The sequence below is a fragment of the Corvus cornix genome, chromosome 6 (genome assembly GCF_000738735.6).
Source record: "Corvus cornix cornix isolate S_Up_H32 chromosome 6, ASM73873v5, whole genome shotgun sequence".
NCBI classification, from domain to species: Eukaryota; Metazoa; Chordata; class Aves; order Passeriformes; family Corvidae; genus Corvus; species Corvus cornix.
In genome coordinates this window covers 7843317-7856075 of record NC_046336.1, presented here as the reverse complement: position 1 = coordinate 7856075, position 12759 = coordinate 7843317, and the positions used below count along the sequence as shown (strand labels likewise).

The following is a 12759-nucleotide window of genomic DNA, read 5'->3' as shown; positions in this document are numbered from 1 at the left end:
ATTATTCAGTGCAAATCCTTAAGGATCCTCAAGGCTACATGAAAGCAAGTTGCTGAAGTTAGCAGAAAAAACTGCTTTTTCCAGACAACATGGAAATTCTGGCTTACTGATGAGTGGTGGTTACCCATAACAGCACTCAAATGTCTGTCAGGCCTCTCAGCTACCCAAACAGCATCCCATGTAGGGATTCCAGCAATAAACTTGTCACAGTTCCCCTATGCATCCTTTTTTGAGGCTGCATGAGTATTCCATACAGTAAAATGAATTAAATTCCCTTCTGAAGTAAGTCAATATAAAAATGCTAATTTAAAAAATCAATTCCCTCACTGTTTACCCGAGATTATCTGAGGAGGAACACTGACCTACTTAAGTCAGTGGTCTCCCAGATGCTTTCAAAACAGAATCTGTAGTAAAATCTCCCCTCACTTGCCACCAGGAATCTCCCCAAGGGTTTTGCACAAGATCCTCGCGGAGACCTGTCCTCAGCCAACCCCTTTAAACCACAGAAGCTCTGTGCCCCGTGCTTAGAAACTCTCCTTCAATCAAGGATCTTGTAAATGCTCATCATTCAGTACCACCCTCACTTCTGGTATTTCTAAAGACTGAGCTGCACAGCCTCAGACTAAAACTAGACAGCCACAGAAATGAGCAACATAAGTCTTCACAGGGCTCCTGACTCCTGGGTTAGTTTGCCACGTACAGAGCTGATAAACCAGACATTTCAGAGGCACTGCCCTGTGCTGAATTGCCCATGTTGGCACCTAGACCTTAAAAACATTGCAGCATAGAAGTCAGTTTCTGAGGTGTGTTATTTCAACAATAAATAACTGTGCTCCTAAAGACCATCAAGTGTCACCATTATATGGTAATAGGACTATCACAGGGAAAGCCCTGACCAATACAGTACCCCTAAACATAGCCTGTTCCTCTGGCTAGCATTTTAACTGCTGGATAGCAAATCCTCAAATCCATCAAATCCTGTTTTGAGGTGCCTTTGGAGAAAAGAAAATACAAACGCAACGGCTTCTTTTAACACACAAGTAATTCATCAACTCTTGTTCGATCCAGCAGTAATAAGTTCTGCAAGGCTTCATTTCTATTTGGATCACTTCTTTATTTGATATCATTTTAAGATCCTGCTTCTGAACCAGATCCTCAACTAAAGCAAGGTTCCACAATACTGCTATGTAGATTATACTGACATGTGTGATACTGAAGTGCTACTAACAGCACTGAGTGGGAATTACAGAGTTACCCACCCTGCTGACACTGTTTATAGAACCTTGCCTATTATTCTCTTGTATAGCATAAGAGCAACAATCTTTCACTTCTGAACAGCTGGCATTAATAGCAGATAATGTACATGATTGATTGACACAAGGCTTCTATCATTGCTGGGTTCATATCACTTTATGATCAGCCCATATAAAATCTGGAATTATTTCTCTCATTGTTGTATCTTACAGAACAGTGTAGCTAACACACAACACAAAATGACCACCATTAATAAAATACATGATTTTTTTTCAAAAACGTCACACAGCCTCCAAAAATTGGGTCCAACTTTGAGGCAACACTGAAGCACTTACTTAGCTTTAAATCCCAGTGATTCAATTAGACTCAACAAGACACTCTGCTGAACAGAACAGGCTTAAGACAATGCCTAAGTGTTCTCCTTAGACAGATCCCTAGTGAGCCTGAAAGTTATCCAGGCTCAACGAAGGCAAGGATTAATCATTCTTTTGGGGATACTGACTGTCCTCTAGGTGGAAAACCAATTTTGTTATAAATAATCCTTTTTAAATTAGTTATGGATTGCCCCCAGGAAAAAAAAAAAAAAAAAAAAAATCCTGTTCCCTGGCTTCTCCCACCCAAAGGGCACAAGACATTTTGATTAGTGGAACTTCTTCTTTTCCCATGGCATCCATTAATTTTTCTACAAAAATAATTGACTCTCCGACAGTAGCAGGACAAATTATCATCCTACCTTGCAAATTCTTTTCTACCAAGATTCCTACCTCCCCTTTGGAAAAACATTTCTCTGCCCTAGCTTAATGTATTTTTAAACAATTTTACTATGCCAAGACTCTATCTATAAAAGCATTGCCTTTTGAATTCTCATCCAAGGGAAGCAACCATACAATTTTTTATTCCACTCAATTGTATTCACCATAACCAGCAGGGCTTTGTAGTGATGGTGCTGCAGTGATGACTTGTGTAGGAGGTGGCCAAGGATGGGATTGTGCAGGTCACTGTTGGTCCAACCAGTTCAGCAAATGATAAAACTGACCCATTGCACATCAAAACAGAACCAGAGGAGCCCAGAGAACCTCTGCAAAAACACGGACATACCAACAGGTGGTAAAGATTGAAAGGACAAACAGCAGGAGACACGAGAGAGATACCAGAGCACTTCACTGTGCACTGGCACAGATTGCCCAGGAGAGAGAAGACACTAAAGCACAGGGAAGAGAAACAAAAATTATGCTGAGGCAGGAAGGTCAGCAGGGCAGGAGAAATGCCAAGGCAAAGTAGCTGCCCCAAGAAGAGACTCAGGAGGAAGTACAACTCCAAAAGGACTGTGGCCATGTGGAAATAACTGGGTAAGGAAAAAGGAGCAACACAATGAAAGGAGCAGCAATGGACTGGTACCAGTCTGCTGCACCACCCACGCCTCACCAAAGGTGCTGAGGATAGTGAGTGACAGGGACTGGAGACCAGCAAGGGGAAGGAGAACTCTCCACAGAGAACCTGAGGTGTGTTTCTCTGAGCATGTGCTTGCTTGCTTTTATCTTCAAAACCAGAATCAGTGATAAGAACTTTGTTAATTGTGAGAAAATGAAATTGATTGAACCTCCCCTTCTCGAAACTGGGGTTTTTTTCTCACACCACTCACTGTTTCAGTTGGAGGAAGGGCTGCCTGTACCACCCCCTGAACCCATGAACTCCCATGGTCTCAAATTTAATGACTAAACCCTCTAAGCCCTCCCCTCCAGTGAGATCAATAGCAAAAGTTCTTCCATTTCTCAGTATAAAATATCTGCCATCACATCTTCAGAGAGCTGGCTCCTACACACAGTTGGGATGCAAGGAATGTATGGAATTCTGCTACTGGGAAACATTGGAAGTGGTCAGGCATGGTAGGACTGCACACTGTGCTTGCCCAACTCTTTGGATATGAGTATTTGTACCCTCATGTGAACTAAGCACTATTTAAAAAAAAAAAGTAAAATCTCCAGTAAACATGCAGTGCCTGAGCTGGCACCTCCCTGGTTATTTTTGTTTCTCTCAGTATCAATGCTGCACACCAGAACTGCAATTTGAAACCTAATATTAAAAATAAATTTAGAAAGAGAAAGTACAGAAAAGCAATGCCATAAATGTGCCAATAGAAACATAATTCCTTTACAATTCCGTTGCCTTTAAAAAGTAATAAGATGTTTACAAGATAATCACATAACACTGGATTTTCTTTTTTTTTTTTTTTTTACAAGTTGAAGTAGTGAAATCACAACACTAAGATTGCCTTGTCAGAGCTGTGAAACAAGGTAAAAGAAACTCTCTGCTCCAAAGACCTCTAATTCAAATAATCAAGGGAGACAGGAGGAATGTTCTTACCCTCATTTTACAGATTAACACAAGGAGAGATCAAATTACCTCCCCAAGGTCACCTTAAGAGCCTCTAACACAAAACTGTTCTGTTGTTTAGTACTTTAACTACAAGTGGTTTTTTTTAAACATCTACTATTATGTATATTTAAAAAAAGCCTTTTCTGTGGCTTGTACAAGGCAGCACATGCCCTTAACCAAAAAAAAAAAAAAAAAAAAAAAAAAAAGCCCAAATGCCCAGCCCCAAAAGCAAACTGCAAAGCAGAACCAAATTTGAAACTAAGTAAACTGAAGCAAAAAGAAAACCCCAGTCCTCCCCCTGCCAATGTGTGATTGCATAATCTTGTCATGTGCTCCAAAAGCAACAAACCTGGAGACTTTCCCAGGTCACCTGGGGTTAAAAAGTTCCAAAGTCATGAGTTCAAACCGAGACTACATTTCTTTATCAACCATGACACTGAGACGGTGTTAGGACCCAAGTCCCATTACTCAACATTTTCTTGATTAACACAGGGAATAAATGTTAAGCCTACAAATACACAGAGCACTGGAGACACAAAGTTCCCAAGAGAGAACACCTTGAAATTAGCAGACAGGTAACATTTGTATACTCTTCAAGGAAAATCCCATCTAAAGCAGTTCCATTACAACAAAAGAAAAAGACCAAAAGCTCCTTTGGGGACTCACAACTCTTGGTATTGGCAAATGGAAGAGAAGAAGGTTGGAGCTACTGGAAGCATAAAACCAGTCCTCTTGGTCATAACCTGAAGATGTATCACTGTCATGCTTTATCAAAAGCGAAATAAAAACAACAGAGGACAAAATCTCTCTGCAAGCCTGAACTAGACCATGGGCCAAATGATACAGGAAATATGATACCATTTCGGTGACCTGCACCTTCTGTGTGGCTTCCTGGGAAAGCCAGCACCAGTGAACACCTACAGAGAAGTTGTGAGAACATGGAGACATGATCAAGCTCACTGCAACTTTGTACCCAGTAGGTGCCAGCACCTTCCCTTCAGCAGAATCAGTGTAAGAAGAACAGAAATCATTAAGCCTCTGTGCCCCCTTCTTTAATGCAAAAAATCTTCAACCCTTCATCTTTTCTCCTTTTATCCTTCCAAGCATGCAGCAGCATGGCATGAACAGCTACTAATCCACTTTCATAGGTTTGCCCATGGACGATCCTGCCCAAGATCTCATCAGGTACAAAGCTGATTACCAATATGCTTTCACAGACTAGCACTTGAATGCCAGGACAGCCTTCTCATTAACTACTCAAGAAATCAAGAATCAGGGCAAAATCCTCAGCTCATGTGAACTAATGGGGGCAAAAATGAAGCTGCAACACTTGTATCACACAGAAACCTGGCTTGCAGGCTCACAACCCACACACTGACCTCAACACAGAAGCAGCAAGATTGCAGATTATCCAACATAGGCTTTAAATTGCCAGAGAGAATTAATGACAAGACACACATATGCACATGTAAACTTTCTTTCTGTTAAAGGATACGAAGAGAGAAAGTCGCCCTTGGATGCAGCACAGTGATAATAATTTAGCTGAGTAACTAGATAATAAGGGCTCATAATTGGAAATAGCTAAGTACACAGAGACATGAAAATGTGGTATCAGACATAATTTAGGAAGCGCCGTTTGGTGTCAGCAGAAAACACCCTGGCCTCAGGATTTTTTTTGTGTATGAACTAACCAGGCAGACACAATATGAGCATAATGAAGCATGCTAATTTCCTAAAAACTGTTACCAACCGTTTTGCAATTCAGTGGAGTTGCATTTTTCTAGCTGAAACCAGCCCCTCCAGTGCCTACTTAACATGTCTATGAAATCACACTGGACTGAACTGCATTCTCAGCCTGTTCAAACCATAGTTCAGGCAGTGGCTGGAAGGGAGAGTACCAGCTGTATTGTACTGACTGCATTTTGCAAGAGTATCACCGTAGAGAGTGACTTTTATAGCAATAACTCCTGACCTTCTGACTAAAGCAGAGGAGGAAAAAAAAAAGAAAAACGAACCAAGACAAAACAAAAACCCAAAGAAAGAAACGAAGCAACAAAAAAAGCCCACCAAGAAACAGGAAAAAGAAAACTGAGGCAGAAACAAAAGAGTTAAAAAAATTGTTGGGGAAATTATGAAAGTAATAATGTATAAAATCAAAATATTTAACAGATACCATCCTTTCTCCCACTGCAGGCATGAGATACAAAATATCAGTAATTGCACTCCAAAACTAGAGAGAGCATTTAGCTATTTTAGTCCATTATCTCTGTGAACAGGAAAAAAAATATTTATATCCAACGTCAATATAAACAGCCATTGTAAATAATGCATTAAACTTGGTGGGGAGGGGGAAAGGAAGCAATTTAAACACAAGTCTTTTGCAGATTTTCAACCATTCATTGTCAACTTTTCCTGCCATTCTATGAATTTTTTTGTCTCCCATTTTTTACAAAAACGATGGGCTTGTTTTAATTTTGTTACAGGTAAATGACAGCTCTCATGGTGTAAGATGCTAAAATTGAATTCACTGAGTATTCCTCAGGTACAGCCCCATGTAACACAGGGAATACAACCAATTGAACATCAGCTGGGGGAGGAGACAGAAACATATAAAAGGACCAATCATGCTACCCATGATTTATGTACACTTCAAGAAAACCAGCAGTCCTGTTTTAAAATGCATCTTAGAAAACAAGCACCAGTTATGATAAACTGAATGATAATACACTTATTTTTCTGAAAAGATGACTGACATAGTTCATTCAAATGATTCTGAAACCTGCACTTTCCAGGATTTGGGGTGAAATTCCTATTTAAACCATTCCTGGTGTGGCTTACTGATACTGGGTCATCAGTTCATGACTGACACTATAAAAATAATCCTGTAAATCTGAAATAAGGGATCCCAAACCTACTAAGTAGCCAATAAAATTTATGCTGGGTCACTGCCTTTCATCAACAAAAATTATCAATAGACTGGACAATGGTTATGACCACAATCCTCCTGATATGAACAACACACTGTGGCAGGCATTTGTCATATACGCGGCATTTGTCCTGCTCTCCTCAATCTAAACATCTGTGAAGCTAATTGCACTCACTTTTTATTTACAACATTAAAAAAAAGTCTTAGCATGGGTGTTCAAAGCTGCAAAACTGCTCACTCTTACTCAGCATTACTACTTCTTATTTCTGTTTCTTCCCTGGTTTGAATTTACTCCACATTATTTTTAGAGAGTCCTCAAAAGTAAAGAACACAGACGCCCCTCTTCACAGAAAAAGAGACTGAGTCTGAATCTATCTGTGATAATGTTATGCCCCCAAACCACATCCAGTACACTCAAATACAACTCAGAATGTATCTCACATCTTAATAATACAATAAATGACACAGACCAGTATTACTGCAAGGAAAGACCCCACAACCATTTCTAAACTCTTTAAACTAGCAAATTCTTCTGTAGGAGTCTTAAAATGTTACTTACAGGCAACTGAAACTGATACCTAATTTACTGCTGCAAAATTCAAGCATTTTGCAAAATCTCATATAATCCATTTATCCATTAAAATTTAAAATATGCCCTCTCAAGTCCAGAATTGAGTATATCAATGTTTATCTTTAAAATGTTAAACTAGCTGCCTCAGTGGTCAAAACTACTTGAACTGTAGCAAATACAGGTAAAGAACTGTCAACTTGGGTTAAATCACAGAAAAAAAACCCCAAACAAACATGTACACACAGAAGGGAGCCTGCTGTGCAGACACACTAAATTAGGTGTGTTCCAGATTCTACCCTTATTAAAGCAGGTACAGGGATAACCAATGCAATCCACTGCAGGGTTTCACACACCATTTTTATAGAAAGGAAAACAACAACTGCCAATCACAGCATGCACATCTTAAATGTGAAGGTTTAAACCTCAGGTGACTGTGGCTGGCACATTAGCTTTCAGCTCCAGTCTATCAATAAACATAATTACCTTCTTCTTTCACCATGGCAAACAATTTTTCTTCGTAGTGGAAGAAGCAAGAATTAGCTTAAGTAATTTAAACACAATCTCTTTTCCAGCAGTGTTTGGCTGAGGTGGATTTAAAAAAAAAAAAAAAAAAAGAAAAAAGGCAGCTTATTCCAGATAATAATCTCCCCTGGTCAGATTTCCCACAAAGTCTGATCAGGTCCGATTGCTCATCACTGTCTCCTTCCTTCTTGTGCCTCTTCTCTTCCACTGTGGTCTTTTCCGATGGCTAATGGCAGCTCATCCCCTGCCCGTGCATTCTGCCCCTTGTGTTGAAAGAACCAGCTACAGCTGCCGCTGGGGAACAAATGCTGGATTCCAGCGTCCCTCATCTCCAGCCCCTGACACCACCTTGCATTCCTCTGCCCTCGCACAGCCGAGCTGCCGCTGTAATTTGCTCCCGAATGACTGGGAAGAGGCTGCAAGGGAGATGTGAGGGAGAGCAGGAGAGCTGTTCCAACGCACACACAAAGATAAAGTGGTATTTATGAGTTTCCTATTATTTTATTTACTCAAACTGAGCCAGGATCAAGAGGGGAAACAAAGATGAGCACAGGCAAGTGCTGAGGCAGGCTGCAGCACAGTGGCTTTTCTGTGGTGAGCAGTTTATCCACTCCCGGATTTAGCTTTAAAGCAATTACTAGACCACAAAACATGCTAATAAATGGTCTCTCAATGCCTACTGACCATAGAACAGATGAGGGTAACATACAGTCTGTGGAAGATGGGAATGCCTACCTATTCTCTACTTCAAACAACAATAAAAATAATAAAAAGGAGAACTGCCACTGCTCAGTGAGCACCTGGGTTCTGAAGCATAGCCAGGCAGTACCACAGACAAATTTTTGCTGTGAGTCAAAGTTAAGTGTTGTATTCTGCAAAACTAAATAATTGTAAATTATAACTCCTCCTAAGCTGTTCTTTTGCAGATGATAGCCACAGGTACTCATGGAACTAAGACAGAAGATGGAAGTGTATTGAAACAGCAGCACTGATACGGGAATTTCACCCCCCAACACATCCCCAACAAGACAAAGCACCAGTGTTGAATCTGGGCATCAAACTGACCTTCCAATTTATGGTTTTCCAGGCACTAAACTCTACTGAGAAAAGACTGGTCAATAAACTAATGCTGAAAAACAAACAAACCAACCCTTTAGAATATTGTCAAGTCTCATCATCATACAGCAAGGTTCTGCCTTCTATTAAAAGATGCAGGTCAGAGTCAGGAGAAACAAAGCTTTTCTTTTACAAGCATACTTTTATTCCCAGTTATGAAGAAAAGATTGGAAATATGACTAATCAAAATCCTGAATACCCCTTAAAAGCCACAAATAAATACAAAATGACACATACATACTGTCAGCATCAAGATTTTGGAGAACCTCTATCACTACTACTATTACTTAATTCCTCATTTTAGCTAGCCACCAGTGACTTCCCCAAACTAAACCTATGTCATTCATGCCTTTGCCTAGAGAGTAAATTTTAGTATTTGTGGTTTAAAGGCAGAGAAAATGGCAAATGGAAATGAACTGACTTGTCAAAGACAGAGGTGATCTCAGTAGCAGAGAACTGGGTCAAATATAAAGATATTTTGGGCTAAATTATGGACAGACTCATTGAGCAAAAGCTTCAACTTGACCACAGCTCAGTGCAAAATGTGCTTTATGTTACATGATGGAAGTGAAATTACATTAATACTGCACTCTATATTTACAATGCTCACACCTCCACAAGGGAATTCCTTCTCCATGCTACTCTACGTAGGGAGAGAGATATTAATGTAAAGAAACAAGCTGTAGGCATCAGCCAGACAGAGCAGCAGATGGCTGATACCTGCTGCAAAAAAATCAGACCACGCACACAGTGTTAAAAATATTTGCAGTAAATAAATTCTAGATGTTTTGTACAAATGCCACCCAGAATAACAGGAGCAAATTAAACAAGTCAGTCTGCCTCATCCGTAAGGTATCTCTTATTCAGTGACATTCTTCAATAAATAAATCACTAAGAGAGTGAGAGAGAGAGCACCAGAGATACAGGCACATGCATGGAAAAAAATAGTTATTCTATTCTGACAAATCTAGGCTGGATTTCTATTGTTAGCAGTCCAACGTGTAAGAGCAGCACAGCACAGGCAGTCTGACATTCTTGCTTCTATGACTCAGTGTGTTACTATTAATAGCATTTGAGGCTCAAGTGGGGAGCTGGGCTGAACCCCACCAACACGGAGGCATAAGCCGTTACGTCACATTTCTGACACATCAGAGATGTCAGGTTGTAACTCAACCTGGCCGTGTTCTTTTTCAAGCTGTATTTTGTAAACAAGTTAGGGGACAGCCTCCTGAAAGGGGCACATCTGACCTTCATTCATAAATATTTGATTGGATGTGCAGAGTGTGCCTATGGACACATACCCAGGGATGCTGTTAACCCCTTCCTGTGATCCTCAGACACTCTCAACAGGCTTGCAATGATGATCATTCATTTTTCTGTTCCAGCAGCTGCTGACACAGAAGCTGCTTGTTGGTATGTGGACTTTCTGTTCTCTGAGTACATTCCTCCATTTTTCACATGTGCTAGAGATTAGCACTGCTGTATCTCACATCATTCAGCCAGGAGAGCTGCAGTGGTAGACTACAGCAGCATGCACATAAAATGAAATTTAAAAATACAGGCTGCAGTAAATTATGCTGGAGATTTAGGAGTCAAATATAATCTACTCCAGAGTAAAGACATATGAAGAGGAGACCTTAGTATTGTGAATAAAATCTCTTTACACCAGGATGGTTTTTGGTTTTAATCTCATTGTCTTAAGTCAAGGCTAAAATTTTTACCCGGCTGTACAACTCAGAATCTACTCAGATATCCTAAACTAGAGATGAAAAAGGAATAGACAGCATTCTAGAAACAATCCCCTGGCACTTATTGTTATTTAGAAGTGCCTATTTCAAAGGAAAGCAAAATAACTTTTTCTTTAAATACCTTTTGCGCTGTACAAGCTAAATAGAGTCTCCCTTGAGCACAGTGTGGGTGGAAGAGTCACAAAGAGTACACTACAGCTAAACAACATGCTCATGTTGCTGGTGAAAAATATCTTGTGCATTCAGCGAGAGGCATGAGAGCCATATGGAGATCACTCCACAAGGGGAAAGAGTTAAACCAATTTGTTTTGCTTTTCATTGTACCTTGATAGTATTGAAAAAGTATGAGTAAGATACTAAGCAGTTTAGCTACGATTTAAGGTTTGTTATTCTCATTTTAAAAGCTGGTGTTCATATTTTTATCTTGCATTCACATTCTTCACAGATGAGATCATGGCTTAGAAGTATCAGCACACAGTTTTTGTATAATTTCTTCAAAACTGACTGATATCTCCTGTTCAGAAAGAAATGAGGGGGAAAGGCAGGTAGAAAACAGAACAGGAAAGGGGAGAAGTTGCTCCATTAAATAATATCCAGGAAAATATTATCTGTTTAATGTCCTTGCTTCCAGCAAAAAGCCTGGAACAAACAGTTTTGACAAGAAAGGCTGCCCCAGGCTTCCACAGCTTAACCACTGTCCAGCCTAGGTCAACTGAGAACCATCACTTCTATGAAGTCTCCATTACAGCATTTTGCAAAATGCTCCCTTCTCCAGGAAGGAAATGCCACTCTCTTGTGACCTGCTCTAATTGTTACCCTGACTTAACCGTGCCTGTTCAGACAAAAACCAATAATGTCAATATGGGATTTCTTGCAAAAGCCCTGTGACCCAGCAGTGGTCCCAGTACCTTAATGGGCAAGCCTACAGATCCCAGTTTCAGCATTCTCAAAAGCTACATATTAAGTATTTCCTGGCTTCTGTTTCTCCTGGCCACACCCTCCTCCAGCGACCTGATGTCTCTCCTTCGGCCACTCAGACAGCTGGCCCATTTTCCATCTTTTGGAATCAGCTCGAGCAGCAGTGCTCCTGCAGGATTGCAGCAAAGAACCAGGCAGGCAACTGACTGGGAAAGCTGATGGTGCTGGTGGAGTTCTCCAGATTCACCAGAACTCAGTGAGCAGAATTTAGGCAGTACCTGACAGAACTGTTCCCCACACCAGGTGTACCCCGAGTCTTCCAAGCCTGCAGGAGAAGTTCTTCTCTAAGTCATCCTCGAGCCTTTCCAACCCTCCACACAGTTTTTGCTCTGTAACAACTTCATCCTGCAGCTTGTGCAATGGCCTGAGGCTGCCAAGCCCTCCTCACCCTCATCCATCACCACACTGCCCTGTGTGGAACCAGCAGGAAGTTAGGGAGCTGTGAAGGCCCCACAGATTGACCTCCCCACCACAGACCCTCTACATTGCCCTATCACAAGTTTTAACAGTCTAGAGGAATATGGTTCTTTCTCAGCACATACTATGGTCCTGCCATCCTACACCTTGGGATCACATTGTCCCTACTGATAAGATTGATCTTCAAGCAAATAATGCCTGATGGCCTGGATTCTAACCACTACCTTTCTGCTGTGCTGGGCTTTTCCTTGTACCTGTGTCATGCCATTTTCAACATCATCAGTAGGTAATATTGGTGTTTAAAATCACATCATCTTTCTTTCAGAGTAAACAAAATTAAAATTCAGCAAATACATCAATCACTTGATTCAGTAAAATGCATAGTGTAATCGTTCTGATTTGCCAGGATTTGGGGGTTTAGTGCTTTTTTTAGAAATAGAATAATTTTGTGTTCTTTCAAATCAGACTCCTCAGGAATAAAACATTTGTGAGGTTGTGATCTATTAAAAGGTCTGGATCTCTTAAAACAAAATCTGATTTTCTGAGATTCTTGAAAGCAGGATTTTCTTAATAGGCTGCTATTATGTAGAACAGTAATAGTCTGCAAAATATAAATAGTAAAACTAGTCTAATCTGTTGCAAAACAAAATAAGAAACTAGCATACTTGTCTGTTCTAAATAATAAGAAGCTTAACACAAACAGTTATGTAAAAAAGCACCTGAAACCTTCACATTATCTTTAGAAACAGATGAGAAAAAATGGTTACATTATACTGCTTTGCCAGTATATATAATATAATATACTCCAAAAATATGCAAATGGGTAAATCTTCTGACTGCAGGTATGTATA

The 12759-nt window shown here is 40.2% G+C and overlaps 1 protein-coding gene across 18 annotated transcripts in view; it reads right to left on the bottom strand.

Moving 5' to 3' along the window:
• The window catches only part of ABLIM1 (actin binding LIM protein 1), a 193540-nt gene that overhangs the window by 109809 nt on the left and 70972 nt on the right, over positions 1-12759 (bottom strand). Inside the window, exon 1 of one of the 18 annotated variants that reach the window (XM_019292468.3) lies at positions 7611-8012. The exons of the other annotated variants lie outside the window; for them this stretch is intronic. Coding sequence (XP_019148013.1) covers positions 7611-7626 — 16 coding nt within the window. The 5' untranslated portion in view covers positions 7627-8012. Of the gene's footprint in view, positions 1-7610; positions 8013-12759 lie in introns of those variants that run through there. 18 annotated transcript variants of the gene reach the window in all.